We start from the raw sequence: 24,482 nt of genomic DNA, 5'->3' as shown, positions 1-24,482 counted from the left end.
GATGTTTGATATGGTGAAAAATAGGACTTTGGTGAAAGCCTGAAGGTATTTTCACTCTCCTTTTAGATATTAGGAAATGAGGTTCAGACTACAAGTGACTGTCTCAAGGTCACACAACCAGTAAGTGAGAATTTTACGTACTGCACTAGGCTGCCCGAATGACATACAGATAACTATTGGGGGTGAGCTTCTGGGGGCTGTGATTATCTAAGCTCTATGGGACAATGGGACACTTCCCTAATAACGTGGATTGTTGTAGAAAATCACGTTTTAAGCGTGCATATTCTACATTATTTTCATCAAGTACATCCTGGATATGTTTGTAGACCATTCCCATAAACAAATGAATTATAGGTAAGGGTCGATGAGACTCAGGTCATCGTCTCTCAAGATGGCGACAGACAAAATGGCAAGCCCATCCCCCCATCCCCCTGCTCCTGGGGTGATGCTAACACACAAGTTTTCTCTCCCCTCTGAAACTACGACTCCCAGAATTCCCCTGGGGACGGAGGAACTGTGGTTTAGGCCTTCTCAATGCCTTATGGGCATCCTATTGATGTGGCGTTAATACAATACTCCCTTTCCCCCCAGTGGCCAGCCTCCAGAATACATTTCCGCTGCCCGCACCTCCCAACCCGTAGTGCACGACGGGAGTCGCAGTGGGTTCCTGGTGGTATTAAGCAGACGTACATGCTCACGGGACTACATTTCCCTCGAGGCATCGCGATATGAAAGTTTGCAGGGGTGGGGAGTGTGTGGGGTAAATAAAGAAAAAAGACTGGAGGCTTGCGACTGCGCGGAAAACCAATGTAAAGAGCGTGAGAAGAGGGCCTCCGACACTACGCTTCCCGGCGATCCCTGCGACGTGCGTGCGTGCTGACGTCCTCTGTTAGTCGTGCTGACGTGCAGCGCGGCCCAGGCGGGGTGCGAGTGGCGCAGTCGGAGCCCGCTGCGGCCCCCGAGGAAGCGAGGAGGCGGTGGCGGCTGTGGCAAGGCAGAAGAGGAGGCAAGGCGAGGCAGCGACTCCAGGCCCCGGAGGACCCAGGACCCCGCAAAGCAGTCGCGGAAGAATTCCCCCCCCTCCTTCCCGACCCGGCGGGCGGAGGCGGAGGAGGAGTCGTCGGCGGCGGGTGAGCGGGTGAGAGAGAGCCGGGCGGTGGGGGGAGGGGCGGCCGCGCGGTGGCCCCGGCGCGAGGCCAGGCGCGCGGAGAACCGACCAGGCCGCACGCGCGCACGCGCGCTCGCTGTCTCGCGCTCGCGCTTATTCCTTCCTTACTCTTTCTCTATACCCTTCTATCTCCTTTTCACTTCCCCCTTTTCTCGTAGCCGACCCCGGCGCGCGTACTCCTCTTCCCCCCCACCCCCTCCCCCTCGGCTGCGGCGCGCGTCGCCAACCGAACGCGGTCTCGCGCGCGCGGGGGAGGGGACATGGGGGGGGTGACTGAGACTCGAGGGAAGGGTGCGCGCTTCTGTAACTAACCCCCCCCTTCCCGTTCCACGTGCCAGTTGTGGAGAACTGTATGCCTGTACCTCGACCTGTGGCCAAACCCTTCCCTTCCAAAAGAAAAAAATTCCTGTTCCCCTGCATCTTCCGGTGGGGGAGCAGGGTACTCTGTAGTAGGCCAACTCCGACTCTCCCCTCCCCGCTCATTTTTACTATACTCGGCTCCTTCACCCACTAGGGATCGTAACCCCTTCGGCCTCCCCTTAGGCCCTTGACCCCCTCCCACTCCACCTACTCGCATGTCGTCTTCCCTTTCCCAGAGTGCCTCTTAACTCGTTTTTTCTATCCACTTCCTCTCTGTCTGCTGTTTTCTGCCCCCTTTTCAACCCCTTATGTTTGTAATTGGTCCCTGGTCTTATCTGATTCTATTGCCTATTATTTTCCAAATATATTTTATCTCTTCATCTGCCATCTTAGAGGATTTCTTCACTTTCCCCATATAATGGCCAAAACCGTGTGTTAGTAGCTTTTTGTACAGGGTACTCCAAAGCTTTTTTAAACATTTGAACTGGAAAATCTGCCTTAAACGCTGTAAATGCCAAAAAGGAGGCAGTCAAAAACATGTATTCAGTATAGTTAGTGTGAAGTAACATTACAACATTTTTGTCTTTTTTTTTTTCTTTTTTGTTATAAATCAGTTACTGTGTGCCAGGCAGTGTGCTAAACTATGAGGGTAGAAAAGGAGGTAAGAGAGTCCCTGCCCTCAAGGCACTCACAATCAATATCTCCCTGAGAATAGCCATGACAAGAGAGAGACCACTGAGTGGGGAGTCGGGAAACCTGGGTTCTTGTGATTGGCTGTGTGACCTTGGGGGAGTCACTTCTCTTTCCGTCTCAATTTTCCCCCCCTCTAAAATGAGCTGGTGAATTAGATGAACTCTGAGGTTCATCTCTAACGTGATTCGTTGTTGATTGCTTTCATTACATGCACAGTTAATTTCCTGAGTTATCCCAGATCCTCTTCATGTATTTTGGTAGCCTCTTCTTTTTCTCCTGTTAGTCTTTACTTGTAGATCCTTTGCTCTTAGTTCTTGATTGTTACCTTGTTTTACTACTGGTGGATTTTCTAACATGATTCGTTGTAGATTCCCTTTCATTACATGCACAATTATTTTCCTGAGTTATTACTCTCCATTATAATCTGGTGCCATTTTATAGCTCCATATTTCTGTTTTGATCAGTTAGAAAAAAAGATATTTTTCCCAACTTTAATAGGTTTTTTGTAACTCTAAAGCTAATTCATATTTTTCCCCAGATCCTCTACATGTTAGTCCTTTACTTATAGATCTCTTTCTCTTAGTCCTTTATTGTTACCTTTTATTACTGGCTTCTAATTTTTTTTTTTCTGTGGCTCCCTTGAGAGATTCCCTACAGTGACTCCTTCCTACCTTTTTTCATAAAGGTCCTCTACAGTTCCTAAAGCCTTTAGATTCATAATAATGTTCTCTGTATGTCTCTTCTCCCCCCACACTCCTACTGCCCCTAACCCTGTAGTCTTTTCTTAACACCCTCCCACCCTTTTTTGAGCACTATTTTGGATGCTTCCCTCCTCAAGGGCTTCCTTTTACAATTTTCTCTTTCCCATTGATTCTCTTCCACTATTTTTTCAAACGAAGTCACTTGGTTTTCCCTCTCTAGGGGAACGGAAGGGAGTTTGGGTGAAATGGTATGGAAGTGTGGGTGAGTGAATAGGTTGAACATTTAGAGAACAGAACTCCAGGACATTGGGAGAGAAGTGGAAATGAGAGTAAAAGGGGAAAACAACGATTTGGGATTTTGAGGAGTTAGGAGAACATGAGAAGATGATAGGGTGGGATTCTGGACTACTGGAAAAACCTCTCACTTAAAGTTTTCCTGTTCTTTTTCTCCTGTTTTCACTTGGCCTGCTTCTCCCCTTGCTTGACCCTTCTTTTTTCTTTGCTCTGGTTTTATCATCCTCTTTTACTTTTTTTACTTTTTTTTTTTGTCCTTTTCTTTAAGGTCTATGGGGGCTTTTACTTTTTTATCCTTTTCCTTAAGGCCTATGGGGGCTAGAAAAAACCCAGGCCCTTGTCTTGCCTCTTTTTTCAGAGCAAGTAGACTTCTTGGACAAAGTCCTTCCTCTTTGGAATCTCTTTCATACATACTATCCTTTACCTCTTTCCAGCTTTTCCCAGGCTGCTATTCTAGTATATATTATCTATAGTTCTGCTTATTTAGTTCCCTTCTACCCCAGTCTTCTCACTTTTTCCTCTTACTTGGGACTATACCTTAGTTTTCTACTTAGGATTTCTTTTCTTTGATCTTTTCTTTCTTTAGGACATTTTGGAAAGGTGGGAGAAAGGAACAGGGTATACAGGAAAACAATTTAAGGTAGGGGGCATGTGACAGGGAAATGTGGTAGGAGGAAGGTCATGCCAGGGAAAGAACAGTATGATAGGTCAGAAGTTTGAGGGGGAGTAAGAGGTAGGGGACAGTGATTTGTGTAGGTGATTATAGGATTAAAATACTCTTGGAAGTGAAGGATAAGAAAAACTGGGGATATTTTGGGAATGATTGTATAGAAAAAGGACTTTCTGATTAAGAAGGGATGAGACAGGAATGCAAAAAAGGTAGAAGAGAAATTAAGGTCATTGGTATTTTTGGGGAAAATTTTTTAGGGGGAATTCGTTTTTCTAAGTCAGGTAGGATTCCATGTGAAGAAAGTTAAATAGAAAATTGAGTAAGAAATTGCAAGTATTTGGTTTAGGAATGTGATATTATACTGGGAGGCAATATAAGGTTTGGAATGTGAAAATGGTGGGTGATGAGAGGGGTGATATTGCCTGAAAGAGCAGTACCTATTTCAGTGCTATATTTACTATGAGTATTGGCTTTTATTTCTTGTTGGGGACTACACTGAGCATTTCAGTTTATCCCAGTCGTGGTTTAGTGTACTAGATTTTCTAGAACCTTGAGCCTCTTACAAGATAAGTTTGTGCTGTTGTGAATCCCTTTTCAGGCCTTAGCTTACAGTTTTGAAAGGGCCCTTGGTGACTTGGGGGGTGGGAAGGTTTTGTGCTTCTGAAATTTATGCCTTGTGTATGTGGTGCCCTCTTCTGGAGGCCACAGTCAGCTGCCAAAGGTTTGGAGTTAGTGTTGGTTGTGGGTACTGAGACCAGAGGCTGCTACAAGGACTGATAAGATTAGAAGAATATGAGACTGTTGGTTGTGAAGGAATGAGACAGAAACGCGCAGTCTGGAAGGGATCAGGTCCATTGAGAATATAGGAGAATGATGGGTTGGGGGAGGCTATCTCAGTAGGATGGAAGTTTAGGGAAATAGAGATAGGGCAAGAAGGGCAAAGGAACGGCTGTTCTGGAAAAAAAGGCTAATGAGAGCAAAGGAAGTATTGAAGCTTTGGAGGTGGTGAGGTTCTCATATGGATATTGTAGAGAAAGAAACAATATTGATGAAAGAGAAACAGGGACTTTGTGTGGGTGGTGATTAGTGTGGGGTCAGGAGCCTGACCCTGTCTACCGCTCGCCTTCAGGAGCGGTGGTGCCCCCTGGGCACGGGGCCATGTACAACGGGATCGGGCTGCCGACGCCCCGGGGCAGCGGCACCAACGGCTACGTCCAGCGCAACCTGTCCCTGGTGCGGGGTCGGAGGGGCGAGCGGCCTGACTACAAGGGCGAGGAAGAACTGCGGCGCCTGGAGGCTGCCCTGGTGAAGCGGCCTAACCCTGACATCCTGGACCACGAGCGCAAGCGGCGCGTCGAGCTGCGATGCCTCGAGCTGGAAGAGATGATGGAAGAGCAGGGGTGAGGGGAGGGCTGGGGGAGAGCTAAAGGCTGACTGATTGAAGAGCAGGAGGGAGCTGGGAGTGAGATTTAAGTAGAATAGAATGCAGGAGGCTTAAGATTGGTTGAAAAGGATGTCGAGGAGTTGGGAAAATAAGTGGAAAAGAGCAAGGATAGGGAAGAGTTAAGTGACAAGTTGGGAATGTTGGGGAGATGATGAAAGAGTTGTGGTATTATGGAGTATTGGGAACAGAAGGAAGATAATAGAATGGGGAACTGAGTTTTTAAATTATTAGGAATTGTTTGTGGGGGACAAAGAGCATTAAGGGACAAAATATAATGAGTAAAGGGTAGTAGGCAGGTGTTGCTTTAGGTAAAATAGTGTAGGAAGGTGGCTAGGGTTGGGATAGGAATTGGAACAAATCTTAGGGATAACTACAAAGCCAGGAGAGATTTAGGAACAGTGAAAAGGAACTAGGGTTAAATGGAACACTGATAGGACAGGAGTGTAAAGGGAAGAGAGGGACAGAATAGATAGAATTTGGAACTGGGTGGTAAATGGAAAATGTAGGCAACATGTAGGTGGGGGGGCACTTATAGACTGAAAAACTTGGAGAGTATAGTTAGATGAAAGATTGGGGAACAGGATCCTTTGGGTGGCAGAGAGAGTGAAAGGTTTGTGTGTGTGGAGAGGAAAGGGTGTGAGGGGAACTCAGACCCTGTTGGAAGACAGGGAATATTCTATAGGACCAAGGGGGGGATGGCTTGTCAACCTCTAATCAGGTGAGTTTGTGCCACAGGTACGAGGAACAACAGATACAAGAGAAAGTGGCGACCTTCCGACTCATGTTGCTGGAAAAAGATGTGAACCCTGGGGGCAAAGAGGAAACCCCAGGGCAGAGGCCTGTGTGAGTGTTTTGTCCCTCTTGTGGTCTTTTTTAGCCATTACACTTGTGCCTATCTTCGTATCTATCGCCAAACTTGGCTTCTCTTGTACTCCACTCTATCCTTCCAGAGTCTCCTACTGGTCCTGCTTCCTGTACCTACTAAGCTCCTGTTTGTGGTATTACCCTTTGCATGTATTGTAAGACTGCCTTGTTCTTTCTCTTTTTCTTTAGTCTATTACTGTGTCTTTTTTCTAGATCCCCTTTAAGTACATTGTGGTGTTTTCTCTTTCTTTGCCCTTTGTTCCCAATCTCCCCAGGCTCCCAGTCCCAGCTTTGCTTCAGTCCAACCTTTGACCTTGGTTTTCTTTCTCTGCAGAGTAACTGAGACTCACCAGCTGGCAGAGTTAAATGAGAAAAAGAATGAGCGGCTCCGTGCTGCCTTTGGTATCAGCGACTCCTATGTTGATGGTAGCTCCTTTGACCCTCAGCGTCGGGCTCGAGAGGCCAAGCAACCAGTTCCAGAACCTCCTAAACCTTACAGGTATTGAGAGGATACAGATGTTCATGTTAGGCGCCATTTCTCTCTTTCTCTTTTTTTGCTAAGCCCAGGTATTCTGTCCTGCTTTTGCTTGAGATTATTCTTTCTAAAATCCTTGCTTTTATTCTAGGAACCTATTTTTCTCCTGGGATACAGGTGTCCTAAGCAACTGTCCTTGTTAACAATTTTGTATTCTTCTATTTTCTAGTCTTGTTCGCGAGTCTAGTAGCTCACGATCTCCCACCCCAAAACAAAAGAAGAAGAAAAAGAAGAAAGACAGAGGCCGGTAAGTTATGTTGAGAAAGGTGATGTTTTAGGGATTTTCAGTTATGTTGAGAAAGGTGATGTTTTAGGGATTTTCAGTGATAGCTTGTTCTTGTGCTGTGTAATTGGGTGTGGTTATCAGTGATCCTAAACTCTAGGGAAGAGATATTTAGTGGTGTCAGGTTTAGTTTTTATAGGCTGAACTAGAAAACAAAGCATTTGGATTTCTCCCATAACATTGGGACTGAGTAGGAGTGTTTTTGTTTATGAATGGAGGAAATCAAAGTCTAGAGCTTTTTTCAGCGAGAGTTGATAGGCAGAATATTAGGGACCTGTTTGCATTTGTTCAGTATTTAGTATTTATGAAGTATTTATGGGTTTCTTTCTGTCTCTTTGAGAATTAAAAAGTACACGTAGACCAGAGATCATGAAAAGGTGTCTTTTGGGGGACAGTGTGAATGGGGAGGGTGAATCATGGCAAAATATTTTGAAGGTGTGACCCACCAGTGACTTTGCTTCTGAATACATCTTTAGCAGGTCAGAGAGTAGCTCTCCTCGAAGGGAGAGGAAAAAGAGTTCAAAGAAGAAGAAACACAGGTATTAGTTCTGGGCATTTAACATAATTGGGGGCCATGAAAAACCTTGGGAAACATATTAATTTTTATGTTTCTGCTTACAGGTCAGAGTCTGAATCCAAGAAACGGAAGCATAGGTGAGAGCTCGCCTTTTCTTGTAGGGGTAACTGGGCTTTATTCTCTCTCTCTCTCCCTCCCTCTCTTTATAATCTTCAGGTGTCTTTCAGTGGAGCCCTTTAGCTCCTTTGCTTCTCCAAACTGTCAGTAAACTGTTTCTGGTTTCTATGTGTCTAGTATTTTTTTTTTCCTTTCTTTTTAATTTCCTTGTTTGTATTCTCAGATCACCTACTCCAAAGAGCAAACGCAAATCTAAGGACAAAAAACGGAAACGGTGAGTTGATTATGATTAGAGAGAAAGAGTTGTTTGGGGAAACTGTAGTTAGGATTATCTGAATGCTTGTGCTTTAGGAAAAAAATATAAGAACACCTGACTTGTGGGTAGTGGTGTTGGTGGAAGGAGAACAACTAATTTGAGAGGTCCAGAGCCAAGGTACCACATGTAGGAAATATCAGCATTTTTTGGCCCTGCTCATATCCCCTTCTCTTTCAGGTCTCGAAGTGCATCACCTGCTCCAAAGAGCCGCCGGGGTCATCGTTCAACCTCAGCTGACTCTGCCTCATCCTCTGACACCTCCCGCAGTCGGTAAGGGGTGTTCCATGAGGAAGGGAGGGAATGGGTCTAATGGGTTAATTAATTTAATATTTATTGAGCGCCCACGGTGTGCTAGGCGCTGCACAGAGCATTCCGAAGACACGGTCCCTGCCCTCTAGGAGCTGACAGGCTAAAGCGACAGGATGGACAGACATATACATATCCCCTTCTCTTTTTGTTGTTTTTATTTTGTTATTTTTTTTGTTTTGTTCTGATGTATATGGACTGCCAGGCTAGGGAGGGTGGTGGTTTGTCAGCAGTTCCTTGGGGGAGGAAGGAATCCTTACCCTGGCCTGCTTAAACAGGGAAGGCTTCCTGGAGGAGGTGGGCTCTGAGGTGAGTTATGAAATGAGTTGGGGGGTAGGGAGTGGAATGGGTGGAGGGCATGGGGAAGCCATCCCCAGGTGGTGGGCATGGTCTGGGTGGGTTAAATAAAGAGTCCAAGGGAGGGATTGTATTGGGAAACAAGGGAGTTAGTAAAAGCCAGGGAAGAGTTGATTTCCAGTTTGAATATAGTTTGAATCTTCCGGTTAGAAAAATGAAAAGATTAGGAGAAAACTTGAGAAAATAGGTAATATGGTTGAAGAAGTATGGGTAGATGAAGAGGGAGATGAGATGGGGAGGGGGCCTTCTCTTCTCCCACTAGCTGATTCTACATTTTCTCCCCTTCCCTAAATTCACTACATAGGTCTAGAAGTGCTGCGGCTAAACCTCGTACAACCACCTTGACTCATCGCAGCTCCTCTCCTGCTACACGTCGTCATGGAGAGGGAGATGCTCCACCCAGGGAATCTGCAGCTATCAGCACAGAACGGACCCACAGCCCTGAGCTGCCTCCTCCTACCCAACGGTCCAGCAGTCCTCATGAGGAGAAAGATAAGGATAAAGAAAAAGATAAGAGGGAGGTGAGTCCCTAAATGGAATTATCATTGAAGTTCTAGGATTTAGAAAATGAATATTAGAAAAATTGCAAGAAATGAGAGGCTTTGAATTCTTGTAGTTTGCATTGGGCATATGGGATGAAAATTATTCGGGGGATCAGGATTTGATAGAATTGGGAGGTAATGGCTAATGAAGTAAGGTTGAATGAAAACAATACTTTGACAGTATGCAATTTTTTATGCTTTATTTCTTTGGTATTCTATACAAGTGTAAGGTTATAACAAGAGAAGTGACTAGTTAGGGGCACTTAGGACAGTAGGGAAAAAATGGTTTCTTCAGAAAGCATGTTCTGAAATTTTGGTGTTTATGCGTTCCCATCCCTACTTTTTCTTCTAATCCCAGAAATCTGCAACCCGAACTAGCCCCTCCCCGGAGAGGAGCAACACAGGCCTAGATCGACCTGCCCCTACCCCGCTCCTTGCTGAGCGAAATCGCAGTTCCCTGGAACCCCCTGCAACAACTCCCCAGAGTCAGGAGCCAGTGAAGCCCTCAGCAGAACCCTCCCCATCCCGGGGTCATTCACCCCCTAAGTCTCCTGAGAAACCTACCCGGTCCTCTTCCTCAGAAAGCTGCCCAGCATCTCCTCAACCAGCCAAAGCTCCCAGACATGGCAGTTCCTCACCTGAAAGTCCCCCCAAACCTGCACCAGCTCCTGCCACTCGCCGGGAGCTTTCTCCTTCCCCAACAACCAAGAGCAGCCGTTCACGGGGACGTGCAAAGCGGGACAAATCAAGATCTCACACCCCCACACGTAGGGTGGGTAGGTCTCGCAGCCCTGCCACTACTCGAAGGGGACGATCAAGGTCCCGGACCCCTAACAAGAGGGGCCGTTCTCGATCCAGGACCCCACAATGGCGTAGGTCAAGGTCTCCACAGCGATGGGGGCGATCTAGAAGTCCCCAGAGGCGTGGCCGCTCCAGGTCTCCTCAACGGCCTGGCTGGTCTAGAAGCAGAAATGCTCAGAGGCGAGGAAGATCTAGGTCAGCAGCAAGGCGAGGCAGGTCACGCTCTAGATCCCCTGCTACCCGGGGAAGATCTCGGTCTAGAACACCAGCTCGGAGGGGTAGATCTCGCTCTAGGACACCTGCCAGACGGAGGTCTCGCTCCAGGACACCTGCCAGACGTAGGTCTCGGTCTAGAACTCCAGCCCGTCGTGGTAGGTCTCGTTCCAGAACACCTGCTAGACGAAGGTCTCGTACCAGATCACCAGTAAGAAGGAGATCTCGCACCAGGTCGCCAGCCAGGCGGGGTGGCAGGTCCCGTTCCAGAACACCAGCTAGACGAGGTGGAAGGTCTCGTTCCAGGACTCCAGCTAGACGAGGTGGCAGGTCCCGTTCTAGGACCCCTGCGAGGCGTGGTAGATCCCGTTCCAGGACCCCAACGAGACGAGGGAGATCTCGTTCCAGAACCCCAGCCAGACGAGGGAGATCTCGTACGAGAACCCCAGTCCGACGTGGAAGATCTCATTCTAGGACACCACAGAGACGGGGCCGGTCTGGCTCTTCTTCAGAACGGAAAAACAAATCAAGAACATCCCAGAGAAGGAGCAGATCTAACTCAAGTCCAGAAATGAAAAAGTCCCGTGTTTCCTTGAGGCGTAGCCGTTCTCTCTCTTCACCCAGGCCCAAAGCAAAATCTCACCTGTCCTTGAGGCGGAGCCGCTCTGGATCTTCTCCACGTCCTAAACTTAAATCTAGGACACCACCCAGACGCAGTCGGTCAGGATCATCTCCCCGCCCTAAAGCAAAGTCTAGAACTCCTCCTAGGCGAAGTAGGTCTGGTTCTTCTCCACGTCCTCAAGTTAAATCGAGGACCCCATCACGGCGGAGTCGATCTGGATCCTCACCCCCAAAGCAGAAATCTAGAACTCCACCACGGCGAAGTCGTTCTGGGTCTTCTCCATGTCCAAAGAGGAAATCTAGAACACCAACAAGACGAAGCCGATCAGGTTCTTCTCCGCTCCCCAAAGGAAAATCTGGAACACCACCCAAACAGAATTCTGGATCAAGCCCTGTGACAAATGCAAGATCTAGAACGCCCCCAAGGCGAAGCAGATCTGGATCTTCGCCTCGTGCCAAAGGGGAATCAAGAACTCCAAGACGTAGCCGCTCTGGTTCTTTTCCTGGACCTGAGGTAAAATCTAGAACTCCATCAAGGCGTAGTCGTTCTGGTTCTTCACCCCACCTGAAGGTTAAATCAAGGACATCTCCAAGGTGTAGTAGGTCTGGATCTTCCCCGCGTCCCAGTGTGAAATCTAGAACTCCACCAAGGCGTAGCCATTCTGCATCTTCTTCTCCAAGCCCTAGTAGAGTGACTTCTAGAACACCACTAAGGCAAAGCAAATCAAGATCTCCCTGCCCCAAGGTGAAGTCTAGAACACCCCCAAGACAGAGCCATTCTCGGTCCTCTTCACCTGATACCAAAGTAAAATCTAAAACACCACCAAGAGAAAGTCACTCAGGGTCCACTTCACCATGTCCCAAAGCAAAATCTAAAACTCCACCAAGGCAAAGCCATTCTCGATCAAGTTCACCGTGCCCACAGAGTAAATCAAAAACTTCACCAAGTCTGATTCATTCTGGATCTCACTCCCCTTGTCCCAAAGTGAAACCTAGAACACCAACAAGGAGGAGTCGATCAGGCTCTAGCTCTCCACAACCAAAAGCAAAATCTCCTACTCCACCAGGTCATGAATCAGATTCATCTTCACCAAGTCCTGAAGAGATAGCTAGAACATTGTTAAAACCTAGCTGCTCTGAATTTTCTCCATCTTTGAAAAGGAAATCCCAGACACCCCCTAGGGGCAGTAGATCTAGGTCTTCATCTCCCAGTCCTGAAGTGGCATCCATAACTTTATCAAGACAAAGAGCAGGATCTTCAAGTCCTAAGTTGAAATCTGTAACACCACCTCCACAGCAGAGCAGTTTTAGGTCTGAATTTTCACCATGTCCCAGAATGGACTCTAAATCTCCTCCAAGACTAAGTAGCTCTGGATCTTCTCCAGAACCAAAAGAGAAGGCTAGTTCACCCCCTAAGCAGACTCTCTCTGACACATCTCCAGGACCAAGGGATAAATCTAGACCTCTTTCAGTTCAAGGTAGCCCTGAATCCTCACCAGTACACAAAGACATAACCAGGAGCCCTCCAAGGGAAAGAAATGTTTCAGAGTCATCTCCAGAAATCAAAGAGAGAGATACTGTACTACCTAGGCCACATCACGTTGAGGTATCTGTGGAAGTGGTAGAGAAATATGAAATACAATTAAATGAAAGCTTGCCTCATTTATCTCCTGAACTTAAAGATATAGCTGGAAGCATCTCTGAGGCATCTCAAGAAATAAAAGAAAGTGTTGCTATGCCTCTTGGACAGATTCTGCCACAGACTTCTTTAGATGTAGCAGACATTCCAGCAGTGACCCAGACCTGGACTGTAGTGTCACAGTCTCCAGAACACAAAGAATTACATAGTACTGCATTTAAACAGCACAGTTCTGGATCTCCTTCAGAACTCAGAACAAACATCATTACAGAAATTAAACCCGCTTTATCCCCTGAAATCAATGAGGATTTAGCGGTTGCTTCCCTAAGTCAGCTTGGATCAGGACCATGTCTTGCCATAAATGAGCAGTCTAGAACACCTAGACACAGCAGTTCTGAGTCATCTCCTGAAGTAGAGAAATCCAGAATTTTTTCAATTCAGAGCATTACTCAGTCACCTTGTGGTTTTGATGGTGCACCAGATACACCCTTAAGAGGAAGAAGTGGGTCTGGTTCTTCTCCAGAACTCAAAGATATACCTAGAACCCCATCAAGGAGGAGCAGGTCTGGGTCTTCTCCAGGACTGAAAGATGGGTCTGGGAGTCCCTCAAGACAGAGCCATTGTGGTTCTTCACCAGGAATCAAAGAGATACCTAGAACACCTTCAAGGGGAAGGAGTGGATCAGATTCCTCCCCAGAATCAAAGATGCTTGATACACCAACCAGAAAAGGGAGTCACTCTGGATCATCCCCAGACCTGAATAACAAGTGTCTGACACCCCAAAGGGAAAGAAGTGGGTCAGAATCTTCAATAGAGCACAAGGGGGTTCCTAGGACCCCACTTAGACAAAGCTCTGGTTCTTCTCCAGAACTTGATGTGAAACCCAGAACACCCCCCCAGGAAAGAAGTGAATCCGAGTCATCTCCAGAACCCAAAGGTACAACTCAAACTCCACTTAGGCAAAGGAGTCGCTCTGGATCATCTCCAGAAGCTGACAGCAAACCTCGACTAGTTCCTCGACGCAGTAGATCTGTTTCCTCTCCAGAAGTCAATGATAAGCCAAGAACTTCACCCAGGGACCAGAGTGGCTCAGAGTCCTCTCCTGAACCCAAAGCTGCTGCACCTCGGACTCTTCTTAGGCGAAGCCGATCAGGTTCATCCCCAGCCAGTAAAGGGAGAGGACCTTCTCCTGCTGGGAGCAGCAGTTCTGAGTCTTCTCCAGAACACCAGCCAAAATCCAGAACTCCTCGTAGAAGCTCTAGGTCTTCTCCAGAGCCTAAGGCAAAATCTCGTACACCACCTCGGCGTCGTAGTTCCCGGTCATCACCTGAGCTGACTAGGAAGGCCAGACTTTCTCGTCGAAGTCGATCTGCTTCGTCTTCTCCTGCAGCCCGCTCTAGGACCCCTCCAAGACGTCACAGAAGCCCATCAGTTTCATCCCCAGAACCAGCTGAAAAATCAAGGTCCTCACGTCGTCGACGGTCAGGTTCCTCCCCAAGGGCTAAGACAACTTCAAGAAGAGGCCGTTCTCCATCACCAAAGCCTCGGGGACTCCAGCGTTCCCGTTCCCGTTCAAGGCGGGAGAAGACTAGAACAACTCGTCGTCGAGACAGATCTGGTTCCTCTCAGTCAACTTCAAGGAGGAGGCAGCGGAGTCGTTCAAGGTCTCGTCTTACCCGTCGACGACGAGGAGGCTCTGGTTATCACTCTCGGTCACCCACTCGACAGGAGAGTTCTAGGACATCATCTCGGCGTCGACGGGGACGTTCTCGAACACCCCCGACTAGCCGTAAGCGCTCTCGTTCTCGAACATCACCAGCTCCTTGGAATCGCTCTCGGTCTCGAGCTTCTCCAGCTACTCATCGGCGGTCTAGGTCAAGGACACCTCCAGTCACTCGGAGGAGGTCAAGATCTCGAACCTCACCAGTTAGTCGTAGGAGGTCAAGGTCCAGGACATCCCCAGTTACTCGGCGAAGATCTAGGTCTAGAGCATCACCAGTTAATCGTAGAAGGTCCCGTTCCAGAACACCACCAGTAACTCGCCGCCGGTCAAGATCCAGAACACCAGCAAATCGCAGGCGGTCGCGGTCTAGAACTCCACCAGTGACTCGTAGGCGATCCCGATCTAGAACTCCTCCTGTGACTAGAAGGCGGTCGAGAAGCAGAACCTCACCAATCACTCGCAGAAGATCAAGGTCTAGAACATCCCCTGTGACTCGTAGAAGGTCTCGTTCACGCACTTCTCCAGTGACTCGAAGGAGATCCCGTTCACGAACTTCCCCAGTCACTCGGCGTCGTTCTCGATCTCGAACACCTCCAGTTATTCGACGCCGCTCCAGGTCCCGGACACCTTTGTTAACCCGCAAACGTTCTCGAACTCGTTCACCACCAGCTATCCGCCGGCGTTCTAGATCCCGTACTCCACGAGGGGCTCGTGGCAAACGTTCTCTAACTCGGTCTCCTCCAGCCATTCGGCGGCGTTCTGCATCTGGAAGTTCCTCTGATCGTTCTCGTTCTGCCACTCCGCCAGCAACCCGGAATCATTCTGGCTCCAGGACTCCTCCTGTGGCTCTTAACAGCTCAAGAATGAGCTGCTTCAGTCGCCCTAGCATCTCACCAACTCCTCTAGACCGCTGTAGGACTCCCCCTGGAATGCTTGAATGCTCTGGCATTTCTGGGGCCTTGGGGAGCTCTAGAACACCATTATCTGTTCTGCAACAAGCTGGTGCCTCTATGCTTGATGGACCTGGTCCTAGAATTCCTGATCACCCTAGAACCCCCTCTGTGGCAGAAAACCATGCTCAATCTAGAATTGCCCTTGCCTTGACAGCCATTAGCCTTGGCACAGCTCGACCACCTCCCTCTATGTCAGCTGCAAGCCTGGCTGCCAGAATGGCTCAAGTTCCAGCCCCAGTCCCCCTCATGAGTCTTAGAACGGCTCCTGCTGCAAACCTTGCTAGTAGAATACCTGCTGCTTCAGCAGCAGCCATGACCCTTGCCGGAGCTAGAACATCAGCTATGCCACCAGCTGTGAACTTAGCTGAATCTAGAACGCCTGCAGCTGCAGCAGCCATGAATCTAGCCAGTCCCAGAACACCAGTGGCACCCTCTGCTGTGAACCTTGCTGATCCCAGAACACCTGCCGCTACAGCAGCTGTGAACCTGGCTGGAGCTAGAACCCCTGCTGCTCTAGCAGCCTTGAGTCTTGCGGGCTCAGGTACTCCACCAACTGCTGCAAACTATGCAGCTTCCAGAACACCACAAGCCCCAGCATCTGCAGGCCTCGTGGGTCCTCGGACTGCTCATGCTCCAGCACCTGTGAACCTTGCAAGCTCTAGAACACCGCCAGGTCTGGCACCTGCGAGCCTTGCTGGCTCTAGAATGCCACCGGCATTGTCAGGGGCAAACCTTACCCCTTCAAGGATGGCTCTCTCTGCCTATGACCGAGTTAGTGGCAGAACCTCACCACCCCATCTTGAGCGAGCCCGTTCTAGAACCCCACCTGGAATCCCAGGCTCTAGAACCCCACCCTCTGCCCCAAGCCAATCTAGAATGGCTTCTGAGCGTACTGGCTCTCCTCCCCCACCCCCCCTTACCTCTCGAATGGCCCTAGCTCCTTCTCAGTCTGTTCTCCCTCCACCTCAGGATCGGGCTAGGTCTCCCCTACCACCTGTTGTTTCAGACCAACTCCATTCCTTGTCTACCCAGACCCATCCACTAGGAGGGTCTCAGCCCCAACCCCCTGCTACGGTGGCAAAGGCCATGCCTCCTGCTGGTGATCATAATGGCACCCTCTCTGGTCCTCCTCCTGGGGGACCCTGCTCTGATGGTGCAGAAGCAATTTCTGCAGCTGGCTCCCAGCTGCCTTCCTCCCCACTGGCCAGCTTGCAGCCTGCCAAGGAGCGGAGGAGCTCTTCTTCATCCTCATCTTCATCCAGCTCCTCTTCCTCCTCATCCTCCTCGTCGTCATCCTCATCCTCTGGATCTAGCTCCAGCGACTCAGAGGCCTCTAGCCTCCCATGTCAACCTGAGGTGGCACTGAAAAGGTAAGGAAAAGTTGGGCTTTAGGGAGGAAGGGGAGGGGTACTTACTAAAAGTTTCTTTTTTTTTTTTTTCACATATCAACATGTCATACACTTAATGAGTGGTTAAATTGAAAGTCTGGAAATAATGTTGGGGAGGGCAAAAAGTTTTGGAGAGTGCTGGATGTAGTTAGCTTGGGTTCAAATTTGGGGGCTCTATTTAATTACCTATGTGATCCTAGTCAAAGCAATTTATCTAGGCCTGTTCTGTCTTTTAAAATGAAGTTGGAGTAGATGACATTTTAAGGTCCTTTCCAGCTCTGAATCTATTATCTTAAGAGGGGAGGGTAAGCTATGTAAGGGAGGAGGGTCTTGGCTCTGTGGAGATGGGGGAAACTTAATCCTGAAGGTGGGGTGGTGGGGGGTACACAAAGTCTCCAAAGGTTTACTCTCTCGAGGGTAATGATAGTTTTCCATCTCTACAGAGGACAGAACTAGAGGAAATGGACTTAAATTTGCAGCAGGAGGGATGGCAGTTAGACCTCAAGAGGAACTCCCTGGGCTGGAAGGATCTTCAGAGGTCATCCTATCCCTCTCCCTGCCTCTAGGCAGGCCAGCCCCTCCCCCAGCCCATACACACAGGGGCTTCCCTCTTTCCAAGGAAGGAGATAACCCAGCCTTCCACACCTGGGCCAGCTCCTTGGATTCCTCTGTCAGGGAAATCTTGAGGTTTAACCTTTTCTCTGTTATGCTGTGGTGCTCCAGCTTGGTGCTTAGGTTAGCAGAGGTTGGAGGATACCAGCTCACTATTCTTTAGAGAATAAATGCTTGGGGAGACTGAAGTCCATTCAGTTACCCCTCCACTGCCATTCCTCTAGGCCAAATAAAGTAGGGTTGGGGTTGGGGCACTTCTCCATCTGACAAAAATAAATCTTTTTCTCACAGGGTCCCCAGCCCCTCCCCAGCCCCCAAGGAGGCTGTCCGAGAGGGGCGCCCCCTGGAGCCTACCCCAGCCAAGCGGAAACGGCGCTCTAGTAGCTCCAGCTCCAGCTCTTCATCTTCTTCATCTTCCTCCTCTTCCTCTTCCTCCTCTTCCTCCTCTTCTTCATCCTCTTCCTCCTCCTCCTCTTCTTCATCTTCCTCTTCTTCCTCCTCTTCTCCTTCCCCTGCCAAGCCTGGACCCCAGGCCTTGCCCAAACCTGCAAGTCCTAAGAAGCCGTCCCCTGGGGAGAGGAGGTGAGTATTGCTTAGGTTTTCAGGCCCAACCTATCCTAGGATGTCAGATCCCCACTTAATCTCTGTTGGGGGTATGGATGAGAGGGAACATTGGAGTCAGGCTGCCTGGATTCCAAGTCTTTTTTTAATAAATGTCATTAATACACTATCTGAAGGACTTGGGAAACCAGATTCCAGAACTAGTATCTGGTTATTGTGAAATAGGTGATTAGATAGAGGATAGGGAAGTGTTAGGAAGGGGGCCTTGGATGACTCCTGTATTCCCCCTTAGATCCCGAAGCCCCAGGAAGCCCATAGATTCCCTTAGGGATTCCCGTTCCCTTAGCTACTCACCTGCTGAGCGCCGCCGCCCTTCACCACAGCCCTCTCCGCGGGACCAGCATAGGTAGGAATTTGTGTTTTTTTTTACTGCCTCCCAAGAGTGTGCCATTGGACTCCACTATTCCCCTTCCCCATATCTCCAGGTTTGGGATATATGGACCAGTGGTCCACATATTCTTATATTTAACATATGGACCAGTGGTGCCAAGTATACCTTATATGTATCCTGTTTTGTATTACAGTAGCAGTGAGCGGGGATCCCGACGGGGCCCACGTGGGGATAGCCGCTCCCCAGGCCACAAGCGTAGGAGAGAGACACCCAGCCCTCGACCAGTCCGTCATCGCTCCTCCAGGTATGCACAAAAGGAGAATGGGGAAGGGTTCTCTTGAATTATAGATTGTCATAGTTGGAAGAAACCCTAGTCTGACTTTCTCATTTTGTAGATGAAGAGAGATTCCGGATGGGGAAAGAATTTGCTTAAGGGTCAGAGCTTAGTGGTAGATTTGGGTCTAGAGTTCCAGGTGTTTTGACTCTTGACTGACCCAGCCCAGGGCTCTTTTTGTTGTACCTAGTTGTCTCTGTTTTTAAGCCTCAGTGAATATCTTTATTCTCTGTTTCTAGTATATATCCAGAACACTCCTTTCTTACCTTCTCCTCTGATGTTTTGGTAATGAATATGAATGGAAGGTGGGATTTGAACTCAGTATTTCTCATTTCTCTTACAGGTCTCCGTAGTTCCTTTTTGGGGAAATCACATCCTACCCCAAGTCCTGGAGCCACAGGGAGCATCCCTCTTATCTCCCTAACAGAGCCGCAGGGGATGGGGACCCCCATCTGCCTCCCTCTCCTTTGAACTCTGGCAGCGTCTTGGGGGGAGGTCCCCTTTCTTCCCCTCCCCCCTTTAATTTTTGTTTTTTTTTTCCTTTGTTCCTGTGAAATGTTGATCTCTGTGAGTTTTTTCCTGGTTCACGTGTTTTGGGGGGTTTGGGGTGGGAGGGTATGAGTAGGGAAAGGTACAGTTTTGGGGTTCCCCAACCTTGAGTTCACAATGACAGGAGGGAGCTGCTGCCCTCTTACCCCTCTCAGACTCCTGAGCTTACCAGGGGCTGATGGTTTGGAACTTGGGTGGAGGGGACTACAGGCAAGCTCCTGGGGGGGGGCAGGGTTAGATTGGAATGAGTTGGTTAGCGCCATGTGCCGCCCCCCCATCCAGATTGGCCATGGGCCCCTCCCCCCAACTTTTCTTCACGTTTCTTAAAGGCATTTTGGTTTTTTTTAATCTGTACAGCGAGAGCGACTTTTTCTGTCGAATAAAAATGAGAAATGCAGGAGCTGGGTGTGAGGGTCCATTTATTTGCTGTATAAAGTGAAGGTGAAAGGACTGGGTATCTGGTTTGTTCAGCAGGGTAGGATGATGGGGAAGAGAAGCCAAAATCTCTAGCCCTTCCATACTGTCTAATGTATCCCTACCATAGAGGGTGTTGCATTTTTTTCTGGGAAGTACTGGTCTGAAGTGCTCTAGGTAGTTTGTTCCCCCCCCTGCTGGACGGAAAGAAATTACAAGTCTTTTGGTCATAGCTCTTGGTGATTTCCCTTTTCTTTGCTTCTCTTTTCCTTCCCTGGTTTCCTCTACCAGGAGGCAGTTCTTGTAAACCACAAACAAGGTGATAGCAGGCCACTTTGGATGACAGGATGCAATTTTATATTGTCAGTGCTTTATTAAATGACTTTGTGTGACTGTCATATGGAAGAATTAAAACTGCTGTTGTAGGAAGGTAGAACTAAAACTCTAGGACCATAGCACAAAAGATTAGAGGGAGGTGGGTTGTGGTTTAAATATAAGGACTTCTTAATAGTCAGTTAAATGATTTAAGCTACTTTGTTAATTGGTCACTGAAAGTCTGAGGGGAAATAGCACAAAAACCCTGAGGTGGATGTGAAACATTCACATGAGCTGAAAGGTTATATAAACAACTCTATCACTGTGTCAGTGCTGTGGTTTATTTGATTCATCCCATGCTTTTTCTACTACCATTTTCAGAGCTACTTTGGAGCAGCAGTCAGTTTTGATTATGTGTCTCTTCAGTGAACAATTTACATATGTACCTCTCAGTGTGTGTATGTATGTGTGTATATGTGTGTGTATATATAAAAATATATATATACACATACATTAAGTATACTGTGCTAATGTATTAGTACAAACCAAGAAATTAAAGACATGCTAAGAATTACATAAATTTTCTTTAATGATAGAAAAACTAAAATATTAATATTTTTGGTAATATGATTTAATATGCATCATTCTTAAAAAATCATGGGGTTAGAGTAGACAAAGCTAGACAAGCAATTGAATTTTTTTGTTAAGTTAAAACTGCAAGGTAAATGTAAGAATTTTAAAATCCCTAAGTGTATAAAACAGCATTTTAGAAAGTCATGTTTCTCAGTAGATAATATATAACGCAAAACTAAGCAGAAGTAGTTGATTTCCTATTCATGTTTGGATATTTTGGTGAGTTTTTTCCTATGAATGGGGGACATAGTAATGCCTGTTTTAGAATAATTGTTGGCATGTGAAGGGTTGGAATTGGGAAAGACTAGGTAACACTGATTAGGAGACCATTAGAATAATCCAGGAAAAATGTGATCATCACATAAATGTAGCAAAGGAGTTGCTAGTAACATTGTGGACAAAGAAGTAGGGTTTTGCAGTTGGGGTATGTGTAGATTCAGACATCTCAAGATAATGAAGTTGAAAATGAATGTGATTGGAAAGATGGTTCTGCCCTTGACATAAATGGAAATAATACAGAAAAGGGGTGAGTTTTGGGGGAAAGGTATTGAGAGTTCTGTAGTACAGATTATAATTCATCCATGACTGCTCTTGCTCTCACTGTCCCACCCAAAATAAGGGTGTGTGGGAGGGTCTTGTACTATCACAGCCTACTCTCCATAGGATTCCTGCTGAAGGAGATTTGGAGAGGGGAGCAGAGAGTGATTATACTGGGCAGAAAGGAAGATGTGTTGGAGATGAGCCCCATAAATAGGCCAGTTTTCCTACCCTCTGATCTTAACTCCCTTGGGGGTTGTTATACTATACATATCCTTGTAAGGGTTTGTGTTCTTCACTTTGGGATCATTGCTCCTCGTGAACTGAGTAACTAGGACTTTAAAATCTTGATTCTAAATAAGCTCAAATAAGATATATTCCATCTGTCCATCCCTGCTCAATGCTTTGGAACTACCTTTTCCCCTATGTTATTCACTCTGCTCAGCTCATTGCACCACTTTGGACTCAATTCATTTTACCTAGAACCAGCATGAGTGAAGGAAGCAGAGTATGTATACATAGCCTATTCATTTTATATTGATCCTTTAGGTCAGAGGCATTCAACTTAAGATCAGCCAAAGAACCTGACTGAAATTAAATAAGATTTTCCAAGTTAGTAGGCAAACCACAGGGACCCCTTCACATCTTTTATCAATTTAGATCGTAGCTAGATGACCAAGGCCTCCCAGGCAGTTGACAGTGCAATTTCCCCAACTGAACTTTCAGTTATGGAGTCAGAGAATAATATGTTAGAATCTGATATCCATCCCCTGCCAAGGCTCCTCAAATCTACTTCAGTACAGCCATGGTAACAGCATGCATTTGCCCAGAATACACTTCAGTGACAAGGGCTGAGGGCACAACTTGGGATATATTTGAAATCTTGGACTAGGAGACAGGTACGTTTGATTATTAGAAGGGAAAAGCTTATGCTAGCAAAAAAAAACTCAGACGTACACCTTGTTTTGGGATACAGAATGGGGGGGTGGTTTGGGGGCAAAAATGAGAAGAAATCCAGTATTCGGTAAAGATAAAGGAATATTAGGGAGGAAAAGAGGCTCAAAGAAGAGTTTAAGAACAGAAACCACAGGAAGATGGAGGCAACAGCCTAACACCAAAATTTTTTATTGTATTAGGTCACTATAGGGGGTGGGGCCTTGAGCCCTTAGGCCCTCACTGCACAGCTTGCTCATTGGTGCCACTTCCAGAGTCTTGAGGCTTCATGACATCTGGCAGTTCTGGAGGGCTGGAGAAGGACTCAATGCGCAATGTTTCAAACACATCATCTGTGGAGTGGGAGAGAAAACCATGACCTTTGTTTGGCTTCCAGTCCAGACTGGCTGAAAGCGGTTCAAAGCTAGATCTCTTGGTTGTAGGATTCTGCCTTCTTTATTACCTCCAAGTTCCTAGAGCCTTAGGGTTAAGTCTTTTGCTCAACATCCCATCTTTCTGGCTTTTTACCGATAGGCAACCTCTGCTTTAGCAAGGCTCATTTGGACTCTTTAAACCACAGCTAGTTTCAAATCTCACTTTCATTAAACTTTCCCTAGTTATTCCTTTCGTTCCTTTCCCTCTGAATGCCTACATATTACTTGCTGTCTGTGCCAAAATAAATAGAGATCTATTTCTAGGATGTGATTTTATTATTTTGGGTATCCCCTACATCAGTGCAGATAATCTATAATTGCTGTAACCAACAAATTCATGACTGTCAAATTTAGTGATAAACCTCTTCCTGGGATAATCCTCATACAAGTTTCCAACTTCCAAATTCTGCAGTTTGTTTTAATTTGTCAGAGCTCTGCTGGCACAGTTTACAAGAATTCAAAGTTATCTCTGAACCACAAGGAGGTATCACAGTAGGATTTTAATGGGGGAATTTCTTTACATTAGTTACTATTTTACTTTAAAAAGTTTTATCTGTCTCACTGGACTGTCAAATCTCTGGCATCCACCCTGAGTCCAGCACAGCGCAGGGAGTCTTGTTCAATGCTCCTAGACTGATAACTGTTTAAATGAACTTTGTTAGTGGATAGATTGGGTACCTGCATTCTGAACTCTTCATAGAACCCATGTAGACTAGTAGCTCTATATCTCATATCATCCCCAAACTACGTTATTGCAACCTTAGGCACACGACCTCAGTTGTAAGAAAAGTACTTTGTTAACCTCAAATGGGAGATGTTATTAACATAAGCAGTTCTTCTTAATCTCTTACCACATCACTGCATTTTGAGGCCAGGAACAATTGTACTGCCTTCTCCCCGCAGGAAGAACAACGTAAAACTTGTTTTTTCTGCAGTTTCCTGACTGATTCTTGAGTCGCATAGTAAAAACTCTAAAACATTAGCCAGTGAAGATGGGGAATCCATCCCTTACGACATAGAAGTATGAAGTTGAACTACAGGGGGGGAAGTCTACAGACCCACTAGTGCAATTTTAATCAACATGTCCAAGAAAAATACTGTTTATAATTTCGTGGCAGTGCAACATACAATGAAAGATACAGCCTCATGCGTATTTCAGATATACAAAGTCTCAATGTTACAAAAGTGCCAATTCACATCCTAATTTCCAGCTAAAACTTTATATTCATCCCAATCGTACTCGATCACCCTCCCATTTTTTTTTCCTTACCAGCTCGAAAGGCCAGCCCCACAGTGGCTGGTGCTTGAGGCCTGGCTGTCTGACTTGTGAAGCCACACTCGCCCAAGGTCTTACTGTCATCCAGCAGCTGGTCGTCCTGGAGAAAGAAAGGTGATAGTGGGGAGATCCTAAGGAGATCAGGGACAGGGATAGGACTGCTGGCAAAGACCACACAGTCCTCCTGGAGGCAGAAGGCTGGAAGAGAGAATGCCGTACAAGGCTATGATGACAACGGTTGACAGCACTTTGCCTGCATGATCTCATTTGATCTTCATCAGATATGGTACTATAATTATCCTCATTTTATAGGTCAGGAAAGTGAAGCTCACAGAGGTTGACTTGCCTAGGGTCTTAAGTAGCATCGATGAGATCTAATTCAGGTCTAATTATTCCAAGTCTGGAAGTCTCTAAATTACCGTAGCCTCTTAATCAGATGATGCCACTCAGCAGTGATGCTCAATAAGCAGATGACCACAGGGTATGTAGAAACATTGGGCAGACACAGCTAGCTCTAAGTTGGGGGAGGAAGGACCCAGGTCGTTTCTCCCCATGGCAGGAAAGGGAAGAAAACTTTTCAATACAAAGACAGCTGGCTCCTGGAAGTTACCCAGTGTAACCTTTACCCGGGGAAGGAATGTCAGGGCTTGTAGCAGGGGTATGGGATGTAAGAAAATTACTTAATTGAAATACTCCCTCTGCCTTCTCTCCGAGGAAAAAAGTGGAGATCTTGGTTCTGACGCTGGAGATATGAATGACCCTTTGCTCAATGAGAGTGATAAGGTTCAACCCCAAGAGGGAAGTTCGGCTGCTGAATTGATGCCGGACCTTGGAGACCATCTAGTCAAACCTGCAGACTCCCCTTTTACAGATTAGGAAACTGAGTCCCAAAGAAGTGAGGCCACAAAAGTAATACTTGCTTGTGCGAGGTGCGATTGGAGCCTAGTTCCTCCACGACGAGTCACGCGTGGGCAGAGGGGGGATAAGG

General features: G+C 47.1%; 2 protein-coding genes across 7 annotated transcripts in view; one reads left to right on the top strand and one right to left on the bottom strand.

Annotated features, from left to right (window-relative positions):
- The first annotated feature begins 891 nt into the window (after positions 1-891).
- SRRM2 (serine/arginine repetitive matrix 2) lies at positions 892-19,352 on the top strand. Of its 6 annotated transcripts, none has more exons than XM_072602525.1 (15): positions 938-1,130; positions 5,016-5,286; positions 6,066-6,173; positions 6,529-6,693; positions 6,899-6,976; positions 7,489-7,551; positions 7,634-7,666; positions 7,870-7,920; positions 8,140-8,232; positions 8,930-9,146; positions 9,526-16,487; positions 17,409-17,699; positions 17,971-18,084; positions 18,263-18,373; positions 18,747-19,352. In XM_072602525.1, the coding sequence occupies exons 2-15, from the start codon at positions 5,045-5,047 to the stop codon at positions 18,754-18,756; spliced, it is 8,538 nt and encodes a 2,845-aa protein (XP_072458626.1). In that variant the 5' UTR covers positions 938-1,130; positions 5,016-5,044; the 3' UTR covers positions 18,757-19,352. The 6 variants fall into 6 exon arrangements, with proteins under 6 accessions (XP_072458645.1, XP_072458641.1, XP_072458626.1 ...); XM_072602531.1 differs by having other exon boundaries at positions 963-1,138; XM_072602544.1 differs by lacking the exon at positions 5,016-5,286 and having other exon boundaries at positions 892-1,138.
- A 2,594-nt stretch (positions 19,353-21,946) lies between these two features.
- Positions 21,947-24,482, bottom strand: part of ELOB (elongin B) — a 3,183-nt gene continuing 647 nt past the window's right edge. Inside the window, exons 3-4 of the mRNA XM_072602549.1 lie at positions 23,489-23,594; positions 21,947-22,137 (exon numbers count right to left, since the gene is read on the bottom strand). Of these exons, the coding sequence (XP_072458650.1) occupies positions 22,025-22,137; positions 23,489-23,594 (219 nt within the window). The 3' untranslated portion in view covers positions 21,947-22,024. The remainder of the gene's footprint in view (positions 22,138-23,488; positions 23,595-24,482) is intronic.

Source organism: Notamacropus eugenii, chromosome 1 (genome assembly GCF_028372415.1).
Source record: "Notamacropus eugenii isolate mMacEug1 chromosome 1, mMacEug1.pri_v2, whole genome shotgun sequence".
Lineage (NCBI taxonomy): Eukaryota > Metazoa > Chordata > Mammalia > Diprotodontia > Macropodidae > Notamacropus > Notamacropus eugenii.
The sequence above is the reverse complement of the archived record's forward strand: the minus strand, read 5'-3'. Positions and strand labels throughout refer to the sequence as shown.

Bases quoted from the DNA above. Each gene is read 5' to 3' on its own strand.
- SRRM2 (XM_072602525.1), top strand. From the start codon at position 5,045: ATGTACAACGGGATCGGGCTGCCGACGCCCCGGGGCAGCGGCACCAAC. The intron at 6,174-6,528 runs GTGAGTGTTTTG...CTTTCTCTGCAG, and splicing joins ACCCCAGGGCAGAGGCCTGT to AGTAACTGAGACTCACCAGC. The intron at 6,694-6,898 runs GTATTGAGAGGA...TCTATTTTCTAG, and splicing joins GAACCTCCTAAACCTTACAG to TCTTGTTCGCGAGTCTAGTA.